This window comes from Staurois parvus, unplaced genomic scaffold, assembly GCF_062004578.1.
Source record: "Staurois parvus isolate SC_StPar_1 unplaced genomic scaffold, SC_StPar_1.0 ptg002146l, whole genome shotgun sequence".
Classification (NCBI taxonomy): Eukaryota; Metazoa; Chordata; class Amphibia; order Anura; family Ranidae; genus Staurois; species Staurois parvus.
This window is the reverse complement of record NW_028319942.1, coordinates 122,561-148,216: the sequence shown is the minus strand read 5'-3', so window position 1 is coordinate 148,216 and position 25,656 is coordinate 122,561. Positions and strand designations below refer to the sequence as shown.

Below are 25,656 nucleotides of genomic sequence, written 5' to 3'. Positions count from 1 at the left end.
TGAATGCAGGGTCCTGGGAGACCGGATATAGTGAATGCAGGGTCTAGGGAGACCGGATATAGTGAGGGGGGGGGGGAGAGAGAATGAGAGAGGAAGACAGAGAGAGAAAGAGAGGGAGAGAATTTGAACTGTAAACATATAGCTGTTTTCCTGAAATCACAAAAGCATAAAACAGAATAGAATACGAAAAAATAGAATAGTATAGAATACAATCTAATAGAATATAGCCTTCTTTCTGAAATTTGAGAAGAATAGAATAGTTTAGAATAGAAAAGAATAGAATGACATAGAATAGAAAATAAAAGAATGGGATGGAATAGAAAATAAAACTGAATAGAATAGAATAAAATAGAATATAGATGTTTTCTGGAATTTGAAAAGAATAGAATAGTTTAGAATAGAAAATAATAGAATGAGATAGAATTAAAAAAAAATTAATAGATTAAAATAAAATAATATATAAAGAATATAGCTGTCTTCAGAAATTTAAATAAAATATAATAAAACAGAATAGGAAAGAAAATAAAGGAACAGAATAGAAAAGAATAAAATAGAATATTAAAGAATGGAATAGAATAAAATAAAATAGAAAGGATATAGCCATCTTCCTGAAATTTGAAGATCGAAAAAGAATAGAATGAAATAGAAAATAATAGAATAGAAAATAAAAGAATAGAATAGAAAAGAATAGAGAATAAAAGAATAACCAGAATAGAATATAGCCGTCTTCTCAAATCTGAACTTCAAATAAACTATATCCAGCTTTTTTCACAATGAATTCAGATCGATTCAAATTTTTCTATTCAAATTCGATTTGAATTAGGTTTGAATACGTCAAATCCATTTGAAAAAATTGAATCCGGTCTAAAAACAAATCCATGAAATGTAACGAAGCTAAACAAAATGATGCAATGAAGTAATGGATCGATCTGAAATGAAGCAAATGTTTTTGTTGTGCACATGTCTACTGTATACACAGGAGAACGTTACTAAACCGGTTGCTAGGGTGCAGTTGACTGTGCTGCACGGCGTCATTGGTTGTTAGGGTGCAGGCGTCTGGATGCCAGGAGACTAGTGGCCAAGGCGGAGTATCACTGGTTGGTTTCCTGGCATGAGTGACAAGAATGGCTGCCTCAGGCGGAGATGCTCCTGGGTGGAAGGGTGATGTTCATAGACATCCATAACTCAGACCGAAGAGCGGGAAAACTGAGATTGCAGGACTGAGGGACTTGGCTCCAGAAGATGGACAGCTGTGCGCTCAGACATGGCGTCACGTTACCTCAGAAGAAGGTCAGGGGCAGAGGCGGACTGACAACTCATGGGGCCCCCAGGCAATAGGGGATCATGGGGCCCCTGTGTCACTCAAAGCACACCCAAATAAGCCTATAAAAGGTACCAGGGGCATTTCATGAGGACCTACTGACCCCGAGTGCTCGAATGGTCAGTCCGCCCCTGGTCAGGGGAGTCTCTCTCCTGGCTTCCATTTTCCCTGACTGGAATGTAAACATGGGAAGTTTTGTATATCGTAATAGAATGAAGCGGCATGAAGACGGCATTTGTGTGAAGATGGAGAGTTGGGTTTCATTGGTTATATTGATATCATTTATTTGTTAGCGTCCCTAAAGGCAAGTAAGCCTCCTGTGTGTCTCCTCAGCGGAGGTGTGAGGGTACTTTCCCGCCCAGCACTAGTCCCCGCCCCTCTCGGGCTGACTGGAGGGCGTGAGCCGGTGACGTCATGCCGTGGTGTCTCCCTGGGAGGGGGAGGGGAGAGAGCCGTCGGACGGAGGAAGATGGCGGGGTGAGCTCACCTGACGCTCGGTGTGTCCTCCCGGTACAGGTCAGAGCTCTTCATACAGGGATACTGAGAGTGCTGGTGAGGGGTGTGGAGACTCTCCGCAGCTTTCTTTATGGAGCCTCAGATCCCAGAGCATACCAATGCTGGGACTTGTAGTCCTCTGTAGTGCAGCCTTGCCTGCTGGGACTTGTAGTCCTCCTCTGCTATAGTACAGTGCAGCCTTGCCTGCTGGGACTTGTAGTCCACCTGTAGTGCAGCTTTGCCTGCTGGGACTTGTAGTGCAGCCTTTAATGCTGGGATTTGTAGTCCTTCTGTAGTACAGTGCAGCATTCCATACTGGGACATGTAGTCCTTCTCTGCTATAGTACAGTGCAGCCTTGCCTGCTGGGACTTGTAGTCCTCCTCTGTAGTACACTGCAGTCTTGCATGCTGGGACTTGTAGTCCTCCTCTGTAGTACAGTGCAGCCTTCCATGCTGGGACTTGTAGTCCTCTGTAGTACAGTGGAGCCTTGCCTGCTGGGACTTGTAGTCCTCCTCTGTAGTACAGTGCAGCCTTGCCTGCTGGGACTTGTAGTCCTCTTCTGTAGTACACTGCAGTCTTGCATGCTGGGACTTGTAGTCCTCCTCTGTAGTACAGTGCAGCCTTCCATGCTGGGACTTGTAGTCCTCTGTAGTACAGTGGAGCCTTCCATGCTGGGACTTGTAGTCCTCCTCTGTAGTACAGTGGAGCCTTCCATGCTGGGACTTGTAGTCCTCCTCTGTAGTACAGTGCAGCCTTCCATGCTGGGACTTGTAGTCCTCCTCTGTAGTACAGTGCAGCCTTCCATGCTGGGACTTGTAGTCCTCTGTAGTACAGTGCAGCCTTCCATGCTGGGACTTGTAGTCCTCTTCTGTAGTACACTGCAGTCTTGCATGCTGGGACTTGCAGTCCGCTGTAGTACAGAAACGCTATGCTTGCTGGGACTTGTAGTCCCCCACTGAAGGTGCAACTTTCCATGCTGGGACTTGTAGTCCACTTCCACTGTACAATGTACTGCAGAGTTGAACTACATGTCCCAGAATGCTAGGCCATGCTGTGTTCCGTGGGTGGACTACAAGTCCCATCATACAAGACTTTGTTGCTCAGCAACCAACACCTCTGCTGATCAGTGCAGCCTTGATGGCGCTCGGATAAGAACACTCTCCCTCTGCAAGGCTCCTTGGCCTTTTGGCTGCGATCCAGTGTAGACTCTGTTCTCATCAGTGTCCAGTAGGGGCGCTCCGCCACCATTCTTGGTGAGGATGGTTGGCTGTATAGTACCCCTGCAGTATGATGGGGGTCCTGAAAGCTAGTTCCGGCTGGAACACAAACCCATAGTAGTTGGGGCCCGGGAGTAATTCCCCCAGGAAAGCTGGAGGGGCCCAGTTCTTCCTGATTTCAGCGGATCTACCTTGTCTGGATTGATGGCAGAGCGATCTTACTGGACACTGATAAGAACAGAGTCTACACCTGATCTCAGCAAAAGGAACGAGAAGCAGTTGCAAAGCACTATAGTCACCCTAATTTACATACCAAGAACCATTTTTTTCTTTTAAGTCCGCAAACGTGCAACTATAACGAAAAAGCCCGTAAGTGAATCACAAAAAAAGTGCAAGTGTAAAACACCACACGAAAAAGTGCACTTAGGGGTGTGCTTTGCCCTTCCCCCGAAGGGGCTAGACCACTACCCTGATCCCCCGGGGCACGAAGCTCCTGACAGGGACAAGCTTCCCATTTGGTCCTCCTGGCCAAAAGGCCTGGTGGACCCCGTTCCTTGTGGCCAGTCGAAGCCGGACACCCAGTACTTGGTCAGGGGGCTCTCTCGAAGAGAAAACCCCCCAGGGACAGGGGAGGAAGGAACCAAAAGGCCACACATCCTCCCCCTAGACTTCAGGGCAGGCCCGAGGACCCACACCCTCCATCCTGTGAGGAAAACACACACATAAGTAAGAAAAAGTGACAAAACGTGGGAGGTGTTAAATAAATAGAAAATAAAAAAGTGGTCGTGCCAAATACAGTCAGGTTCATAAATATTGGGACATCGACACAATTCTAACATTTTTGGCTCTATACACCACCACAATGGATTTGAAATGAAACGAACAAGATGTGCTTTAACTGCAGACTGTCAGCTTTAATTTGAGGGTATTTACATCCAAATCAGGTGAATGGTGTAGGAATTACAACAGTTTGCATATGTGCCTCCCACTTGTTAAGGGACCTAAAGTAATGGGACAAAATAATAATCATAAATCAAACTTTCACTTTTTAATACTTGGTTGCAAATCCTTTGCAGTCAATTACAGCCTGAAGTCTGGAACGCATAGACATCACCAGACGCTGGGTTTCATCCCTGGTGATGCTCTGCCAGGCCTCTACTGCAACTGTCTTCAGTTCCTGCTTGTTCTTGGGGCATTTTCCCTTCAGTTTTGTCTTCAGCAAGTGAAATGCATGCTCAATCGGATTCAGGTCAGGTGATTGACTTGGCCATTGCATAACATTCCACTTCTTTCCCTTAAAAAACTCTTTGGTTGCTTTTGCAGTCTGCTTTGGGTCATTGTCCATCTGCACTGTGAAGCGTCCAATGAGTTCTGCAGCATTTGGCTGAATATGAGCAGATAATATTCCCGAAACACTTCAGAATTCATCCGGCTGCTTTTGTCAGCAGTCACATCATCAATAAATACAAGAGAACCAGTTCCATTGGCAGCCATACATGCCCACGCCATGACACTACCACCACCATGCTTCACTGATGAGGTGGTATGCTTAGGATCATGAGCAGTTCCTTCTCCATCCTCTTCTCTTCCCATCACTCTGGTACAAGTTGATGTCGGTCTCATCTGTCCATAGGATGTTGTTCCAGAACTGTGAAGGATTTTTTAGATGTCGTTTGGCAAACTCTAATCTGGCCTTCCTGTTTTTGAGGCTCACCAATGGTTTCCATCTTGTGGTGAACCCTCTGTATTCACTCTGGTGAAGTCTTCTCTTGATTGGTGACTTTGACACACATACACCTACCTCCTGGAGAGTGTTCTTGATCTGGCCAACTGTTGTGAAGGGTGTTTTCTTCACCAGGGAAAGAATTCTTCGCTCATCCACCACAGTTGTTTTCCGTGGTCTTCCGGGTCTTTTGGTGTTGCTGAGCTCACCGGTGCGTTCCTTCTTTTTAAGAATGTTCCAAACAGTTGTTTTGGCCACGCCTAATGTTTTTGCTATCTCTCTGATGGGTTTGTTTTGTTTTTTCAGCCTAATGATGGCTTCACTGATAGTGACAGCTCTTTGGATCTCATCTTGAGAGTTGACAGCAACAGATTCCAAATGCAAATAGCACACTTGAAATGAACTCTGGACCTTTTATCTGCTCATTGTAATTGGGATAATGAGGGAATAACACACACCTGGCCATGGAACAGCTGAGAAGCCAATTGTCCCATTACTTTTGGTCCCTTAACAAGTGGGAGGCACATATGCAAACTGTTGTAATTCCTACACCGTTCACCTGATTTGGATGTAAATACCCTCAAATTAAAGCTGACAGTCTTCAGTTAAAGCACATCTTGTTTGTTTCATTTCAAATCCATTGTGGTGGTGTATAGAGCCAAAAATGTTAGAATTGTGTCGATGTCCCAATATTTATGGACCTGACTGTAGTGCACAGACCAGGCCCTGAGGCCTGTAGCAAAAATTGCCCTGGTCCTAGCCAGAAGGCCTGGTCCTAAGGGCGCTGTGCAGAAAAAGTTTGTAAACACTGACCATGTGCCATCTTCACACTGTGGGGTTCCACACCCAGGTGCTACTAGTGGCACCCCTGAGGCGACTACTGAGGGGGTACTGGTTTGCGGACTCTCTGCCTTCCCGACCCCTGGCCAGACAAGGTAGATCCGTCCAAATCGGGAGGTACTGGGTCCTTCAGACGTTCCAAACGGGAATTACTACCAGGCCCCAGCTACGTGTGGGCGTCCTGGGTTCTGTTCCCCCCCGTAATAGCCATCCAGACCCCCATCATACCAGCAAAGCTAGAATGACTGTGGAGCACCCCCACTGGACACTGATAAGAACAGATACTACACTGGATCTTAGGCAAGTGTTCTGATCCAATTGGAAAGAACCATGGTCACCCTAATTTACATACTAAGACTCATTATTTGTTCTCATTTGCATACTTTTCCTTGTTTCACATTAGTGAGATTCAGTTGCAACGGATCATGGTCCCACTAATTTGCATACTTGTTTCACATTAGAGAGTTCTGATCCAATTGCAAAGGATCATGGGCACCCTAATTTGCATACTCCTTTTCCTTGTTTCACATTAGGGAGAGTGTTCTGATCCAATTGCAAAGGTATGAAGGATAAATTTGCATAATTGTGTGGGATTATTCAAAAAGATGCAAAATTTTTTAACACATTTCCCACCCAGAAAACCCCTACTTTTTCCCAGAATGCCCGCTCGGTTTGTTGGGTTGGACACGCACTGTTCAAACGGATCACCCCTCCCACCTTTACCCCGCTTCCATCAATAATGATGATTTTGGACCATCCTATCTTAACTTGGGGAGAGCATTGTATCTAATTAGCATATTTACTCTTTCTTCCTCTCCACAGGAAAACCTCTGACTAGTACTTGGCTCAGCTTTTAGTATGCTTTGGTCATCCTTGGTTCGACTCCTAAGCCACAGTGACCCCAATTCATGCAGCGGGGTCTCAGTGTGATTGAATTGGTTTGTGGCCTGATGAATGAAAAGTGTGTGATGGTATATGTTCTAGTGTCATGGTGGCTCAGCATAATGCGTGGCCATTGTGATATTTGCATAACTCCTCCCAAGAGGCAGCCCACTGTTTACATCATAGCTGAGGGATCTTGGAGCAGTACTGAGGTTGGGTGTTGTGATGTTTTCAGAAAGCACTCTGGGGGAGAACCCATAGTAAACAAAACAGTTCTCTCCCCTGTGTTTAGCAGAACCATGCGAAGCAGTGTGCCTATGGTAAAACAACACACAGTTAACCCTTTAATTGCCCCAGATGTTAACCCCTTCCTGTCCAGTGCCATTAGTGCAGTGTCAGTGCTTTTTACTAGCACTGATCCCTGTATTGGTGTCACCGGGGGATGTCAGTGACACCAAGTCTTTTCCCCCCCCAGTGCCAGAATGCCCTCTGCAGTCCCACTACAAGTCGCTGATTGCTGCCATTACTAGTAAAAATTGAAAAAAAAATATTGCAGTATCTATACCGCCATTTGTAGACGCTATAACTTTCATGTAAACCAATTAATTTACACTTATTGTGATTTTTTTTTTTTTAAGCAAAGACACGGAGCAGAATACATATTGGCCTAAATTGATGACTAAGTTTTATTTTTTATTTTTTTTTTTACTGGACATGTTTAATAGTAAAAAGCCAAATATATATATATATATATATATATATATATAATTTTTTTATTTTTTTTTATTATTATTTTTTTTTTAAATTGTCGGCCTTTTTTTGTTTATAGCGCAAAAAAAAAACCCCACAAAGGTGATCAAATACCACTGAAAAAACTTTTTAGGAAAAAAAGGACATAAGTTGAATTTGAGTGCAGCTGTGCATGACATAATTGTCAGTTAAAGTAACGCAGCGCCGTATCGCAATAAATGGCCTGGTCAGGAAGGGAGGTAAACCCTCTGGAGGGCGAGGGGTAAAATCATGCCCCTGATTGCTGCAGACAACACCTCTTTTTACTCCTGGTTATGATGGTAGAAGATCACACAGCCATTGTGGTGTGCCCCTGTGATTCTGCCCTGCCCCCCCAAACCCCCCCCCCCGCCTGTGATAGACTTTGCCAGCACCCAGGTGAAGTTTTTCAGTCAGCCTGCCGTGTCTCCGCTGTGTCCCCGGGGTATCGCCCTGACTGGGGAGCTTGATTTTAAAAGAAACAGTGTTTCCTGTAACAGTTTACAAATTATTATAGATGTTGTACATTGATATGTACTGTTCTCATATTTCAATCAACCTTTATTGTAAGAAAAAAGAACAAACAAAATGAAATAAATATTACATGAACCAGTACGTTGTTGGATATTAAAGCGGAGTTCAAGCTGAATAAAAAATAAATAAAAGTCTGAAGCTACAAAAACTGTAGCTGGTGAATTTTAAAATAGAGACACTTAGGCTAAGTTCACACAAGCTTTATAAGCAGGCATTTTTAATGCTCCTCAAATGCATATGAAAAATACAAACATGACAGCACACAGTGCTGTTTACACTGAAGCGTTAGCGGCTCAGTAAAATTGACGCCTCATGTCCAGTCAGGAGGAGTTGAAGCCTTTCAACCAGGAACCAGGACCCACTTCCACAGATATCAGGTCAGCAGATGGGTCAATCCCCCTGACTGGTGGATATCAGCACAGCAGGAACCCTCTCCAGAGTAGTAACTATAGGAACAGCCAAAGCTCATACAGCCGGAAGGAATGTAAAAGAAAATTCTCCCATAGTGTAATAATGTTATGGATTTAATAAAAGAAACAATCAAATGCCCACTCACATGTAATGAATATAATATAAGCTTTCAACCACATGCGTGGGTGTACTTGCATGAGTTTGTATTGGAGTTCCAAAATGGAACCCTGAGGAAGTCATGTGTTAGCGTGATGTAATGCATAGGAAGTGGTGACCCTGAGGAAGTCACATGTTAGCGTGATGTAATGCATAGGAAGTGGTGACCCTGAGGAAGTCACATGTTAGCGTGATGTAATGCATAGGAAGTGGTGACCCTGAGGAAGTCACATGTTAGCGTGATATAATGCGCAGGAAGCGGTGACCCTGAGGAAGTCACGTTTTAGCGTGATGTAATGCATAGGAAGTGGTGATGTAATTTCCGGTGCGGACGCCATCTTGGGACTCCAATACAAACCCATGCAAGTGCACTCACAGCATGTTTGTTTCTTTTATTAAGAGAGACCCTCCCAGGAACAGGGGAAGAAGGAACCAAAAGGCCACACATCCTCCCCCTAGACTTCAGGGGGAGGATCAAGGACCCACACCCTACCATCCATGAGAAAAAAAACACACAAGTAAAAGTGACTCAAAAAACACAAGTAAAAGTGACTGGGAGAAAAAATAAATACATAAATATAAAGTGGCTGTACAATTGTGAGGCCTGTAGCATAAAAACTGCCCTGGACTTAGCCAAAAGGCCTAGCCCTAAAAGGCACAGTGAAGGAAAAGTGTTTTAGAACAGTGACCATGTGCACTTTTCACGCATGGGATCCCACACCCCTGTGCTACTAAGAGCACCCCTGAGGCGAGCACTCGGGTCACTGCCTCCCCGGCCCCTGGCCAGACAAGGTAGATCCATTCAGATCAGGAGGATGGGCTCCTCCGGTCTTCCCAGGGGAATTACTCCCGGGCCCCAACTACCCGTGGGCACCACGGTTTCTGTTCCAGCCGGTACTAGCTTTCAGAGCCCCCATCATACCAGCAGGGGTACTATGCAGCCAACCATCCTCATCAAGAAGCAAGAATGATGGCGGAGCGCCCCTACTGGACACTGATAAGAACAGATTTTTTTTTAAATTCTTTTCTTTTGTTAGAAAATTTCATGAAAAAAATCAACGTTCCATAATACAATCACAAAAAGGTTCCATAATACAATCACACAAAAAACAAGTTCCATAGCATAATCACAAGAATTTCATAATACAAGAACAAGAGAAACTTTTACAAAACAAGAAACCGCAAGCAAGGGAAACCATATGCAATTTTTATAATCATTGCATTTTTTTTCCCTCTTCCAATTTACAAGAAATAACACAGCTAATTTATGAAATGGAAGAAAAACAATATGTGCCCCTATTTAGGGTGTAACATTCAACATTTTACAAATAGACCAGCCACCGCTCCTCCACGTTCCCCATTGTAGTTAGTGAGGGATCTTCTCCCTCCCCCGCTAGCTGTCACAATTTAAGGAAAACGTGGGGCTGCACCCAAATGGCCGCATCATTCAGTGTTTTGGTGCGGTGCGATTAGAGCCATACAAAATGTACGGCTCCAATCGCACCACACACAAAACGCGTTTGATTTGCACAGGAATGCAGTGAGGTTCCTGTGTGAATCACATGCGATATACCGCACCGCACATATGTGACCCCAGGCTTAGTGTTATGCTTTGACCAGCTGCAGATTTGCATATTAGTGAATCCAAAATCACTGAAACCAGACAGCCAAGAAAGTGGCATTTTTATTGACCGCAATTATTTTCTCAATACAGGTGTGGAAGTGATGCAGTCGCCGCTCACCAAATATAACTACATTCTCCAGAATATAACAGTAATAAAACAGTCTTTTTTTTTTTTTTTTTTTCTTCAGATCTCTGTGAAGCAGCAGCAAGATGTGTGGACGCACAGCCTGTACCCTGGCACCAGACGGCGTTAGCAAAGCTTGTGAATATCAAAACAAACGGGGAGAAAGAAAGTGTCCTGGTTGGCGGGAAGGCGATTCTGACAAGTACAAGCCATCGTACAACAAATGTCCCCAGTCCAACAGCCCCGTCCTCCTGTCCTTGAAGCATTTCCAGAAGGTGATCCTTATCAATCATGTTGTGATTACCAATACATTATCCATGTTACATTGTGGCCATTAAGAGCTCCGCTTGTTGGGTTTTTGCAGTTGGTTGAACAGCTGTTCTTGGGCTTAAAAATAGACCAGTACTAAGTTTGTATTATGGTTTCAGTAAACCGCAACCGCAAGGACAGACATGACACAGCTGGTTTCAGAATGAAATGCTGCTGTTTCGATTTTTTTAAACCCGCTGTTTAAAACATGGGGCTGGGGGGGTGGGGGGGGGGCTGCTATTGCTGGGTCACTCTCCTGAAACAGGCCTCTACTGATGTCACTGATCTGCATACTCGGTCTCAGTAGGTGACTCAAAATATTTAGGCTAGAGAATTAGTATGACAGCTAAGGAACTGTACAAGGGGAATCTGATGTAGCAGAAGTTGCCCTCAAAGCTGAGGCTACCAGTTGCCTCTTGGCCTTATGGCTGAGATCAAGTGTGGTAGCTGTTCTTATCAGGTTTCAGGTATGGGGAAGGTGTGTCTGTGTAGGGGGGGTTAGCCATAATTCCCAATGTAATAAGGTGGATATGGTGAGGAGGATGCCCTTTCCCCCCAAGTCGATTCTGGCCTGGTTTTACTGATTGTAGGCAGGACACTTCCTAAGTTTTTTAATGTCTTTGTGGTAGGGATGGCTACTGCCTTTGTCTGGTCAGCGGCTGGGAGGAGCAGGGAGCTTCTGGTGATGTGCCCCCCAGGGGTGCTAGAAAACCACTATGGTATGGGAATGCACTGAGCTACACCAGCACTACAACACATCGCTTTGCAAACACTTCTTGGGCAGGCCTTCTTGTTAGCTCAGAGCAATGTTTATACCGCCCAAACGGCCCACTTTGTGCATAAGGCACTTTTTATTTATCTTACCTGTCCCTCGGTCCAGCAGTGTCTCCTTCACGGCTGGTTTCACAGGCCGTCTTCTCTCCCTGGCACCGGCATCTTCAGTGTGGGCACCCGGCTGTGACAGCTTGCGGCTTCACAACCGGGTGCCCACTGCGCATGCGCAAGAAGCGCTGCGCTTTGTGAATGTCCCTGTAGTCTTCTGGGACCCAGAAGACTACGGGGGCAGAGGATGACTTTTGCTTCCGATCGCCTAGACCAGGGGTAGGCAACCTGCGGCTCTCCAGCTGTTGCAGGACTACAAGTTCCATCATGCCTCTGCAAGTCATAGCTGTAACTGTCAGTTTTGTAATCTTTGCAATGCCTCATTGGAAATGTAGTTCCACAACAGCTAGAGAGCCACAGGTTGCCTACCCCTGGCCTAGACGATAGCAACGGAAGTGGGAGCGGGTACCTGTCAAATTCGGGTACCCCCTCCCCTGCTGGTGAGTGGGGGACAAAGGCTTAAAGCGGAACTTCCCCTTTTGGGTGGAGCTTTGCTTTAATATTAAAGCATATTTTATATTATTTTATATACCTAACATTATTACATGTCCCAATAAAATGATACTCACTGAAAAGGTGTGAAGAAACGGTCCAGTAAGGGAGACAGAGTAACACGATGACAATGATAAAAGGGGCTTATTTGCTGTGAAAAGACAGAAGACGATAAGGGGCTATTAGATGAAATTGTGTTTTTAACCTACTATAAAATATAAATTGTAGTAGAGTTCATACACTCCACAAAAAGTCCAATTATACTAAGAATAAGGGGTGCATATGGCAAAAATAAGGTACATTTTTATAAAAATGATTATTAAGTCTCAAAGTAACATCCAAAGGATAAATAAAATAGCTTTGCCCCCAAACAGGATCCCAAATCCACCATCAACAGACTGGCTTGGGTTCTGTAAAGTTGAGACACATGACACCACATATGTAAACACTTAGCCCTCTAGGTCAGCGGTTCTCAACCTGGGGGTCGCGACCCCTTTGGGGGTCGAACGACGCTTCCACAGGGGTCGCCTAAGACCATCGGAAAACACATATTTCCGATGGTCTTAGGAACCGAGACACCGCTCCTCGCCGCCGCCACCGCCGTCTCCAGGTGTGGGCGGGATGACATGCCGCCCCTGTCATCAGGACACACCTCGAGATCAATCCTCGCCTGTGATTGGCCGCCGGCACTGTAGCACAGGAGAGGCACACAGGCGGCCAATCACCGGCAAGGAGGTGGAGCTTGGAGAGGAGGAGCCGAGCGGCACCGCGAAGATCGAGCGAGTGAAGAGGAGGAGAGCGGCCGGAGAAGGAAGACATCTGACAGGTAAGTGTCGGTACCATGGGAGAGGGAGGGAGCGAGCGAGCCCAGGCTGGAGCAGGGGTCTGCAAGGTAAGTATCATTGGTGTCAGTGGGAATAGTGCCCCATCATTGGTGTCACTAATACCAATGATGGGGCACTATTCCTCCCACTGATCCCAACGATGGGACACTATTCCTCCCACTGACACCAACGATGGGGCACTATTCCTCCCACTGACACCAACGATGGGGCACTATTCCTCCCCCAAATGACACCAACGATGGGGCACTATTCCTCCCCCACTGACACCAAGGATGGGGCACGATTCCTCCCCCCACTGACACCAAGGATGGGGCACTATTCCTCCCCCCACTGACACCAAGGATGGGGCACTATTCCTCCCCCCACTGACACCAAGGATGGGGCACTATTCCTCCCCCCACTGACACCAAGGATGGGGCACTATTCCTCCCCCCACTGACACCTATGATGGGGCACTATTCCCCCCACTGACACCTATGATGGGGCACTATTCCCCCCACTGACACCAATGATGGGGCACTATTCCCCCCACTGACACCAATGATGGGGCACTATTCCCCCCACTGACACCAATGATGGGGCACTATTCCCCCCACTGACACCTATGATGGGGCACTATTCCTCCCCCCACTGACACCAATGATGGGGCACTATTCCTCCTCCCACTGACAGCAATGATGGGGCACTATTCCTCCCACTGATACCAATGATGGGGCACTATTCCTCCCACTGATACCGATGATGAGGCACTATTCCTCCCACTGACACCGATGATGGGGCACTATTCCTCCCACTGACACCGATGATGGGGCACTATTCCTCCCACTGATACCGATGATGGGGCACTATTCCTCCCACTGATACCGATGATGGGGCACTATTCCTCCCACTGACACCGATGATGGGGCACTATTCCTCCCACTGATACCGATGATGGGGCACTATTCCTCCCACTGACACCGATGATGGGGCACTATTCCTCCCACTGATACCAATGATGGGACACTATTCCTCCCACTGATACCAATGATGGGGCACTATTCCCCCCCACTGACACCAATGATGGGGCACTATTCCTCCCACTGATACCAATGATGGGGCACTATTCCTCCCACTGATACCAATGATGGGGCACTATTCCTCCCACTGACACCAATGATGGGGCACTATTCCTCCCACTGACACCAATGACGGGGCACTATTCCTCCCATTGACACCAATGACGAGGCACTATTCCTCCCACTGACACCAATGACGGGGCACTATTCCTCCCACTGACACCAATGACGGGGCACTATTCCTCCCACTGATACCAATGATGGGGCACTATTCCTCCCACTGATACCAATGATGGGGCACTATTCCTCCCAATGACACCAATGATGGGGCACTATTCCTCCTACTGCAAAATTACAGTTATGAAGTAGCAACGAAAATAATTTTATGGGGGTCACCACAACATGAGGAACTGTATTAAGGGGTCGCGGCGCTAGAAAGGTTGAGAACCACTGCTCTAGGTGAATATAAATAAAAACAGCTTCCATGTGTTATGGAGAAGGAGAGGGGGAAGTGTCCTGTGCTCCTAAAACACTTTCTGTCCCAGGGTGACAACACTGCTCTATAGATCCAGTACAAGGAGTGAGCTTTGTCATCCGAGGACAGGAAGGATGTTACTGGCAGGATCACCAGGTGAAATAAAAGAAAACCAGTAGGAATAAAACAAAAACAATTGCGTTTGGCACATGTAAGGACTGGTAGTCTGCTATATTTACATTGTTTGTACTTGGGGTTCATATACACTTTAAACCTCTTCTAACGTTGGCACAGTATCCGTCTGTTCTGGCTAGAATGAGCAGATTACCGATTGATTTTACTCATTCCATGGCATTGCTCTTTGAACCCTCTCTTGAACGAATGATCTATATAATTATTCATGATTTCTTTTTCTGCCTGTAGGATGCTGACTCATCAGAGCGAGTTCTTGCCGCCATGCGCTGGGGTCTCATCCCTTCCTGGTTCACTGAAAGCGACCCCTCCAAAATGCAGTACAACACCAGCAACTGCCGCAGTGACACCATGGCTCAGAAAACCTTGTACAAGGTGAAGGTGCTTTAGTTTTCATGAAATGCAACCTGTAATTTTTTGTGTCTAATGCAGGCCATAGACGGGTCGTTTATCGTTCAAAAATCGCCCAATAATCACGCCGTTAATGGGGCCAGCCTGTCGGCCGTTTTTCGCGGATCTCCTCATTTATTTTTATCGGTCATACTGGAAAATCCGCAAAAAACAGCCGTTTTTAGTAGACATGGGTGGCAGCATCGGCAACGGGGCCGACCGATTTTTTTGTTTATCGGCCGAAAATTGGGCCGATAAATGGCCCGTCTATGGCCTGCATTACAAAATTGGCCCGATAAACGGCCCGTCTATGGCCTGCATTACATTCTCTTGCAGAAGGCTGGGGATTTGCCTTTGCCTGTTCAAGCTTGTGTCTGTCACATGTCTGATGAAGCGTTCCTGCGAGACTCCGAAACGTTGCCTTGCTGTAACTATGTGATGGTTTATTAAAACCTTTGGACCCATATTGGTGATCCTCGGTGTGCTGGTGACATTTTTTCCTTTCTTTGCACAGGAACACACATACATATGTCTTGTCAATATAGTGACACCTCCTTGAGGATCGGGCTTTATCGCCCAAAACCTCAGTTGTTGCACCTTTTTTTTCTTTCTGACTGCCGTAGCTATTGCTTTACTACCTGGTATGCCATTAAATAGTCTCTGTATGTCCAAATAATTGTATCTTTCCAACTGGATCTTCCACAACTCGTGTCTGATTTATGTGGTAGGAGGGAAAGGGGATGACTCCCCTATTTGATAAGCACCCCCTGTGATCTGTTTAGAAAAGTTGTTCAGGATACAATCTCTAATTTTCCAGATCTCTCTTCACAGGGGCCGCTCTTTAAAGGAAAGCGCTGTGTAATTCTAGCAGATGGATTCTTTGAGTGGAGAAGGCAGGATGGTGAAAAGCAGCCATATTATATATATTTCCCGCCAATTAAAGCTGAACAGGTATCCAACCGAACTCACTCAATTACTTTGTTACATTCTGCTCTTGTGATTCTCTATGCACTACAGCAATATCATGGTTGGTGAGGGGAGCTGAGGGGCCAGAAGGGGGCTGTTCATAGATTCCTGAAAACATCATAACAGCCTGTCACTGTGCTCCTCTCAAGCCCTCAATCCAGATGTGAAGAGTGGGCTGAATCGTGGGACAGGTTATGCAAATTTGTGTATTTGCTTTGATGGTAGGGTGTCAGTTTGGAGGAGCATGCGCTCTTAGGCGCAGGGGTGTCCCTAGGCAGTTGCGGGGGGTGAGCGGTGACACCGGACCCGCTCCACCAGGGGCAGACTGACCATTCGGGCACTGTCCGAGGGTCCGGGGACACTACAGCGCCCCGTGAGAGGCTCAGGCTGTCCCTGTATGTGCCACTTCTGGAATAAGCAAACATTGAGGGGATGGACAGTGAGACAGGCACTTAGTACACCTCTCCTCCTTGGAATTTCAGCAGAGGGGTGGGTCCAAATCCCTGCCACGGTTGCTGAAGATGGAGAGCTAAAGGGGCGGGCAGAGTATATAGCAGGTCAGTGTATAATCCCCCCGACCCTGGTGACATCACTGCTGCTTCATGTAGTGGGGGGGGGGGGGGGGGGACGCCACTGCTTAGGTGGTTTTCATTTGCATAATGACCTCCCTAGGTAATGCCTGCAGGTAATGCCTAGCTTCCATGTTTTTTTTTTTTTGTGTCCTATTGGAGAGTTTCCCTTCACTTCCTGTCCTGACAGGAAATTAGGTTAGACCTCCACAATTAGGATGCCGACAGCAATAAAAACCTAATCAAAGCTATGACTCTTCCTTGCAATTTCCCAAGTTTTGACCGGCTTTAAGGTGTTAACACTTAAAAATGACTTCCACATAACAAATGTTACAAATGGTTCTTGTCTTGTACTCTGCTTGTAGTCTTCAGATGAGGAGGGTTCTCCTGATGGCGGTGCCAGGAGGTTACTCACTATGGCTGGACTGTTTGACTGCTGGGAGCCACCCAATGGAGGAGAGCCCCTGTATTCCTACACAGTAATCACAGTGGATGCATCCAAGGCCATGAACTGGATACATGACCGGCAAGTATAGAAAACCTAAATGAGTGGATCTTGTGTATAGACCAGGGGTGGACTGACAACTCATGGGGCCCCTGGGCAATAGGGGATCATGGGGCCCCTGTGTCCTTGCCCACAGTCAAAGCACACCCAAAAAAGCCTATGAAAAAGGTACCAGGGGCATCTCATGGGGCCCCCTACTGACCCCGGGCCCTCGGGCAGTGCCCGAGTTTCCAAATGGTCAGTCCGCCCCTGGTATAGACCGTGTGGATTGTGGAACGATTCCAAGCACTCTATGTCCATAAGGCACATAGAGCCGCAGCTCGGCCCTGGCCCCTGCTCTCTACTCATTGGCTCACTTACTATGATTGACAGCAGTGGGAGCCAATGGCTCATGCTGCTGTGTGTCAGCCAATGGGAGAGAGAGAGACCTGGGACAGCCGAGGCTCCCATGCACATCGCTGGATCGAGATGGGGCTCGGGTGAGTATTAGGGGGCTGTGGGGGGAGCAGCACACAGAAGGTTTTTTACCTTCATTCATTCATTCATTCTTCCTTTATAACCACTTTATTCCCTCTCTTACATTTTTCTGATGCTCATTAGAACTGAAGAAGTGGCTTGGAGAAGCTACAAAACGTCTTCAGCATTTACAGAATCAGTCCAGCTGAATGTGACTAAATATCATTTATAATGATTACTGTTCTAATCAGGCGCGGACTGACAACTCATGGGGCCCCCGGGCAATAGGGGATCATGGGGCCCCTGTGTCCTTTCCCAAACTCAAAAAAGACTATGAAAGGTACCAGGGGCATCTCATGGGGCCCCCTACTGACCCCGGGCCCTCGGGCAGTGCCCGAGTTTCCAAATGGTCAGTCTGCCCCTGGTTCTAATAAATGTACTCCGTCCGTCCGGTGAATGGAAAGTCTTTTCTTTTCTAGAGATGTCTGGAGTCTCTGCCGTCTGCAAGGAGTAATCAGTTTCCATTACCACAGCTTCGATGGAAAGCTGATCTACAAAAGAATAAAATGTTTTACCACCTTGATTCATATCTGAAAATTGAAATTTGCGGTTTTTGTGGGCACAGCAGATTAATCCGTATAGTGAGCCGCCACTGTCTGGAGAAAGTGATGACCTGTTTGTTTCTATAGTCTTTCTCTCTGTTCCTCTGGTGGAAGTGTCGGTTGTGTTGGGCTCTCCTGTTGACTCAGTACTCAGTGAAGCAAATCATCTCTCTTCCTCCATCCAGCCGGCTGAACTAACAACCACAACGCCTGTGACTCCTCCTTTTCTGTAACGCTACTGACATCAAAACACCGAGCTCTAAAAACAAACAAAAGAATGAAATAAATCCTGGGGTGTATAGAGGACAGCACAAGGTAGACTCTACCCCTTGCAGAGTGCTGTCTGAGCACCTGGAAAACCTGAATGCTAGTTTAGCCCCGGACCTCGTGGTATGTGAGAGCAACTCTGGTCAGCTGCATTATTATTATTATTATTATTATTATACAGGATTTATATATTATTATTATACAGGATGTATATAGCGCCAACAGTTTGCTCAGCGCTTATTACATTTTTTTTTGGGGGGGGTTGAGATATGTTTTTACAGGGTTAGCTCACCTTTAGGGACATCTTGCACAAACTCCCATATGCACTGCAGCATCCCAAACACATTACAATCCCCTCTTCAGATTATTTATTTCAGGTACTTATATAGAGCCATCAATTTACGCAGCATTTTACATATATATTGTACATTCACATCAGTCCCTAACCCTCAAGGGGCGTACAATCTAAGGTCCCTAACCCTCAAGGGGCGTACAATCTAAGGTCCCTAACCCTCAAGGGGCGTACAATCTAAGGTCCCTAACCCTCAAGGGGCGTACAATCTAAGGTCCCTAACCCTCAAGGGGCGTACAATCTAAGGTCCCTAACCCTCAAGGGGCGTACAATCTAAGGTCCCTAACCCTCAAGGGGCGTACAATCTAAGGTCCCTAACCCTCAAGGGGCGTACAATCTAAGGTCCCTAACCCTCAAGGGGCGTACAATCTAAAGTCCCTAACTCACATTCATACATATACATTTTTTTTTTTTTTTTTAAGTCCGCAAGCTTGCAACTATAACGAAAAACCCGTAAGTGTTCACAAAAAAAGTGCAAGTGTAAAACACCACACGAAAAAGTGCACTTAGGGGTGTGCTTTGTCCTACCCCCGAAGGGGTTGGACCACTACCCTGATCCCCCGGGGCATGAAGCTCCTGACAGGGACAAGGTTCCCATTTGGTCCTCCTGGCCAAAAGGCCTGGCGGACCACCGTTCCTTGTGGCCAGCCGAAGCCGGACACCCAGTACTTGGTCAGGGGGCTCTCCCGAAGAGAAAACCCCCCAGGGACAGGGGAGGTAGGAACCAAAAAGGCCACACATCCTCCCCCCTAGACTTCAGGGCAGGCCCGAGGACCCACACCCTCCATCCTGTGAGGAAAACACACACATAAGTAAAGAAAAAGTGACAATACGTGGGAGTGAAAATAAATTAAATAAATAGAAAATAAAAAAGTGGTCGTGCCAAATAGTGCACAGACCAGGCCCTGAGGCCTATAGCAAAAATTGCCCTGGTCCTAGCCAGAAGGCCTGGTCCTAAGGGCGCTGTGCAGAAAAAGTTTGTAAACAAGTGACCATGTGCCATCTTCACACTGTGGGGTTCCACACCCAGGTGCTACTAGTGGCACCCCTGAGGCGACTACTGAGGGGGTACTGGTTTGCGGACTCTCTGCCTTCCCGACCCCTGGCCAGACAAGGTAGATCCGTCCAAATCAGGAGGTACTGGGTCCTTCAGACGTTCCAAACGGGAATTACTACCAGGCCCCAGCTACGTGTGGGTTTCCCGGGTTCTGTTCCCCCCCGTAATAGCCATCCAGACCCCCATCATACCAGCAGGGGTACTATACAACAGTCATCCCCGCAAAGCTAGAATGACCATGGAGCACCCCCACTGGACACTGATAAGAACAGATACTGCACTTGATCTTAGCCAAAAGGCCGAGAAGCGATACACATTCATACATACACATACTAGGGACAATTTAGATAGGAGCCAATTCACCTACCAGCATGTCTGGAGTGTGGGAGGAAACTGGAGTACCCGGAGGAAACCTGCACAGGCATAGGGAGAACATGCAAACTCCAGGCAGGAGGTGCCGTGGCTGGGATTCAAACCAACGACCCGAGTACTGCCAGGCTTAAAAACATAAAATAAAATAACAAGTGCTTACTTGTCCTTCAAAACATGAGGTGCCTGTCTGCAAAAGCTCGGAGTAGGTGGACAACCCCCCCCCCCCCACACACACACACTCCATCCAGCCTAAGGCTGGCCATACACTATACAATTTTCTGTCTGATTTCTACCCAATTTCTTTTAGATTTACCTTCAACTACGTAGTGCAAGGGCTGGCCTAATTGGATACAATTGAAAATGTTGTTAGGCTTGAGCTCTTATTATATATTTTTTGGTAAATCTAAACCAAAAATCTCAAGAAAATTGTATAATGTATGGCCGGCCTTAGACTGGCCATACATTATGCAATTTTCTGTTCATTTTCTGCCCAATTTCCTTTAGATTTACCTTCAACTATGAAGTGAAAGGGCCTTTCTAATTGGATACAATTGAAAGTGTTTAGGTTTAACCGCCTATTATATAACTTTTGTTAAATCTAAAGCAATTTTCTAAAGAAAATTGTATAATGTATGGCGGGCCTTAAAGACAGGATGTTACAAGCATGCTCCCTAAATCAGGTGCGTTGGCTCATTTTTAAAGACTATACATGCGCAGTGCCTGAGCTCACGGAGGAGAGCCCGGTCTTTGACCCTAGGTTCACATCTGTGCGGGTGGTGCCGCTGCGGATCCGCACGAAAATCCGCGCAGCTGCACCTCCCGCACAGAGAATTGCAGAACGGCGGGCGGGTGCCATTACTTCTAATGGTACGCCGCCCGCACTGGAAAACACAACCGTACTGCGAACCTCGGCTGCATTTTCCAAAGTAGTGCAGGGACTTCTTCCCTGCATGTCACAGGCACAGGAGTCCATTCAAATGAATGGGCTCTCATGCCCGTGCAAAACGTGGCCCACACGGCCGCCTAGATGTGACCCGGGGGGTGAATGAGCCAGAGTGCTCAATCCTTTGGTGCTGGGAGCATGCTTGTAACGTCTTGCAATTTAGACAGGACAGAGGGGGTCATCTACTGTTTTGTGGGCAGGCCGTGTATGGCCTACAGGTATGAAATGACAAAGGAGAACTTTTTTTTTTTTTTTTTTAAAGCTTATGAGTAGATTTTAATGTGCTTGGGATGGTGCTTGTGGAAAATGTCCCAAGAGATGAACCAACCTTTTTAATTTTCAGGCAGCAGTCCTGTTATCTGTGTTTTAACATCCTCCAAACTGGAGCTTTAGGCCGGGTTCACACTGATGCGTTGTGGGTAAAGCACAGGAATCGCTGTATTTCCCACATCGCACCGCATAGCAATCGCACTGCGATCTGCTGCGGGTGTCAAAAGTTGATGATGCCCCAAAAGCGGAATGCGGTGTGTTTGCCTGAATCGGATCGCATGGGTATGAACACGGCAAAAAAAAAAAAAAAAGTTCCCACACCTTTTTCGTGTGTATGGAGTGCGATTTGAGCCATACAGAATGCAATGAGCCATGCGAATCACATGCGATGTGACAGTGTGAACCTGGGGCTAACAGACTTCAAGAAAAGCTGCATAAATTGATATTAGAGGCTTAAAGCGACATTAAAGCTTTAATTTTTTTTTTTTTTTTACATTTAAAACAACAAACATGTACTACCTACCGGCTCTGTGCAATGGTTTTGCACAGAGAAGCTCTGTTCCTCTTCATCTGAGGCCCCCTGCCGGCGGTCCAGGCTCCTCCTCTTCAGCCAGTGCCCCCATAGAAAGCCTCTTTCCATGGGGTCACCCGTGTATGCTCATTCCAAAGCCGCCCTGCCTGACACAGAGTGGGTGGTTCGGCCCCGCCCCCTGCTTTCTTAGCACAGCATTCGATTGAGAGCAGCAGGAGCCAATGGCTCCCGCTATTATCAATCCGCCAAGGGAGGCGGCAGCCAGAACTGCTGCTCCTGTGTACGTCGCTGGATGGAATGGGGCGCAGGTAAGTATAAGGCGGGGGGGGGGGGGATTCTGCAGCACAGGTTTTTCTCCTTAGAATGCATTAAGGTGAAAAACGTTAAGGGTTTAAAGTCACTTTAAATAAAAAAGCAAACATGTTATACTTACCTGCTGCGTGCGTTGGTTTTGCACAGAGCAGCCCCAATCCTCTTCTCGGGCCCCTCCCCCCCGCGCTCTGGGTCCCTCTCCTCTGCTAAGTGCTTGCTATGGGGGCACTCGTGTGTGCTCGCTCCCAAGCCCCACTCTGCGTGTTCACAAGATACACAGAATGGGGCTCGGCCCCGCCACTGCTCCCTCCTCACTGACTGTAACTGACATCAGTGGGAGGCAGAGAGCCGGTGCAGCAGCTGCTCTCATGCACATAGCTGAACTGGGCTCAGGTAAGTGTTAGGGGGGCTGCGGGGAGAGCCGCATAGAATGCCTGAAGGTGAAAAAACTTTCAGGCTTTACAACTAATTTAAACTCAAATGCCTTGTAAAAGCTTACGGTACATACTGACCGATCTTGTACAATCCTGATGTCCTTATGTACAAGGTCTTCAAGAAAAATTAAATAGATTTCTCCATCCCAGAGAATTAAAACCAGGCACAGCCAGGAAACTAGCATTTTCAGGGTGGGCAAGGACAGCAGCCTATACATTCCTCTAATTACAGATCTTTTTTTATAGTTTCTTCTCCTGTAGAGTACAATTTTCTCACGTCTCCTGTCGCTTGCTTTATTCGCAGAATGCCGGCTATACTGGACGGAGACGAGGAGATCCAGAAATGGCTGGATTTTGGCGAGGTGCCGGCCAAAGAAGCACTTAAACTCATTCACCCCATTGAAAACATCACCTACCACCCTGTGTCCACCATAGTGAACAACTCCCGAAACAACACCCCGGAATGCCTTGTTCCCATCATTCTGAAACCCAAAAAGGTCATTATGTAACCCGGCAGGTCTATGTGTTCTGAGATCTTATTTATGTTCTCTCAAAGTTTTCCTTTCTTTTCCTCTCCCCTCTTACTTAGGAGCCCGCGCTCAGCGCCAGCAGTAAAAAGATGTTGGAATGGCTGCAGAGTAAATCTCCAAAAAAAGAGTCCGGAGGGACGCTGACGTCACCGAAACTTTCTCAGCTTGCAGTGTCACCCAAAAAGACCAGCGCGGGGTTAATGCATCAGTGGCTGAAGAAAGAAGGGGAGCCTTCTCCGAAGAGAGTGAAGAGATGATGGCGCAGATGGCGTGCTACAATTCGCACATGGCTCCTTCACTTTACAGTCAGCTGTTCCCATCACCAAGCATTATCCTGTCTTGTTTCCAAAAAAAAAACAAGCAATCCGATTGGTCAGGTTACTCTGCTTCCCGTGTTGCAGAAACGGCACAGGGATTGTAAACCATATTGCACAAACTTTTAAAAGGAAGTGCGCTTATCCTTTTTTGCCCCCAACCTTGGCCCACCCTCCTACTGTTTTGGATGTGATCACTTACCGACCACAGCTGTTGTGAGATGCATACGCGCTTCAATCCAATGGCCACTGCCTCCGTATTTTACAGCCAGCTGCAAGTCTTCACTGTCCAGCCACACCTGAGCATTGCAGCCCTACAGACGTCCATTGAACTGTAATGTGGAGGTGTGGCCAGGGACAGCGAAGACTCACCGCCGGATGTAAACAAACAGCTGGGCCACTTCTGTTAGATCAAGGTAAGTATGCATATGTGGAGGAGGTGGGTGGGTTAGGTGTGTATTAAAGTGCGTTTATCCTTTACACTTGGCTGTCCTTGAGCCTTTTACTAATAGTTTGTATCCTCGTATGGATGTTTAATAAAGATTTTGTTTATTATGTTTAATAAAGATCTGGTCTATGTTGATTATAACATGCTCTGCTGTGTTTCTCATCTTATAATTTTTTTTTTTTCAAGCTGATCCAGTGCATAAAGATTTTTCTTGTTAGTGGTGATATGTATCTCTGATTTAAAGTGGTTCTAAAGCCCCAAGGTTTTTTTTTTTTTTATCTTGGTGCATTCTATGTATTAAGGTAAAAAACATTCTGTGCCATTGACACACCCCCTCATCCCCCTTACCTGAGCCCCATTGTAATCCAGCACCGTACATATGAGCTGCGGCTCTCCTGGCTTTCTCCATCCTCACTGGGCAGATTGATAGCAATGGGAACCATTGGCTCCCACTCCTGTCAGTCAAATCCAGTGACCAGGGGGTGGGGGTGAGTTGATGTGTCAATGGACAGGCTGCACGTTAAAGGAAACTTTTAAAATTCCTTTACAACCACTTTAAAGGAATCCTTTTCTGTATGTGTAACTGCATGCTACATTCTTGAAGCTCAGTCATTCTAACAGCAGGTCTGCTCCAGCCTCCCAACAGTGATTCAGTAGCTCAGCTTCTCTCCCAGCGGCGACTCGGTGGCTCCGCTCCCCCTCTCCCAGCGGCGCCTCGGTGGCTCCGCTCCCCCTCTCCCAGCGGCGACTCGGTGGCTCCGCTCCCCCTCTCCCAGCGGCGACTCGGTGGCTCCGCTCCCCCTCTCCCAGCGGCGACTCGGTGGCTCCGCTCCCCCTCTCCCAGCGGCGACTCGGTGGCTCCGCTCCCCCTCTCCCAGCGGCGACTCGGTGGCTCCGCTCCCCCTCTCCCAGCGGCGACTCGGTGGCTCCGCTCCCCTCTCCCAGCGGCGACGCTGCAGAATATCTTGCTGGACTCTCCCAACAATGAATCAGCAGCTCAGTTCATCCTGATGTCCTCTTCTAGAAGTCACTCAGCTCATTCTGCTTCCTCTACCTGAGTTATTTAGTAGCTGAACTTATCCTGCTACCCCCTCCAAGCAATAACTCTGCTTCCACCTCCTAGCAGTGACTCCGCAGTCCTTCTCTTTTCCAGCAGTGACTGCAGTTCAGCTTCCTCCTCCTTGCAGTCACTTCATATCTCAGCTGCTCAGTTATCCCTGCTCAAGCAGAGAACATGAGCTTTACTGATCGCAAACCTATAGTTCTGACCCGGCAAGGATCATGTAGGACCTCTGCAGAGAGATCGCTGCTTCCAATCTAAGAGCACAGATCCTTCTCTACAGCATACTGGCGGGGAACAGACTTTTCTACTCGCGCTGTGGCTGCTTTATCAGTAAACGAACTGTTGTGATGTACCTAGAAGGATTTTAGGTGAACTGAATGTTCATTTGGCCTTTAAAACCTTTTTCAGGGGGAGGCAGGGTTACCCAACAGAAGTAAATTTTCATTCCCAGACAGGATTTCTACACAATTGGACATATTTGGCCCGGTGGAAAAATCTGTTCTTTGTACTCCTTCTATCACCTGTGAGCTTTAGGCCTTCTTTGGGAGTCATTAATGTAGTGACATAAGACGGATTAGGCGATAAAGATCTTTCCATCGTCTCTGTAGCGGCGGTGTGACACGGTCTGCCCGTATTTACGATCCGCGTGCGGTCCTTGCAGCACTGGCTGAAATTGTTGGGCACAGATTGATGACTTCATTGTTTTATATCGGCTGACTGCTTGGCATATTTATCTCACCTTGTAACCCCCATCCCTGCCAGATGGCGCAAAGAATTCCAGCCAAATGAAGCTGGCCTGACCAAATGCGATTCTGCGGTTGGGTAGTGAGGATAAAAACTTCCCGTAGCTGGATAAGTGCAAATTATGATAAATTTGTCCTGCAAAATGGCCTTGAGCCTTCAAGGTCCTTTCATGCTGAAGTGT

At 47.0% G+C, this 25,656-nt stretch overlaps 1 protein-coding gene and 1 pseudogene across 3 annotated transcripts; one reads left to right on the top strand and one right to left on the bottom strand.

The window, feature by feature from the left end:
• The first annotated feature begins 1,717 nt into the window (after window positions 1–1,717).
• Window positions 1,718–23,809, top strand: HMCES (5-hydroxymethylcytosine binding, ES cell specific). Of its 3 annotated transcripts, none has more exons than XM_089665214.1 (7): window positions 1,718–1,837; window positions 10,161–10,371; window positions 14,581–14,724; window positions 15,571–15,690; window positions 16,640–16,800; window positions 22,681–22,873; window positions 22,966–23,809. In XM_089665214.1, the coding sequence occupies exons 2-7, from the start codon at window positions 10,183–10,185 to the stop codon at window positions 23,161–23,163; spliced, it is 1,005 nt and encodes a 334-aa protein (XP_089521340.1). In that variant the 5' UTR covers window positions 1,718–1,837; window positions 10,161–10,182; the 3' UTR covers window positions 23,164–23,809. The 3 variants fall into 3 exon arrangements, with proteins under 3 accessions (XP_089521340.1, XP_089521342.1, XP_089521341.1); XM_089665216.1 differs by having other exon boundaries at window positions 1,725–1,798; XM_089665215.1 differs by having other exon boundaries at window positions 1,766–1,873.
• LOC149432428 (U2 spliceosomal RNA) lies at window positions 19,649–19,824 on the bottom strand (annotated as a pseudogene).
• Window positions 23,810–25,656: the final 1,847 nt, after the last annotated feature.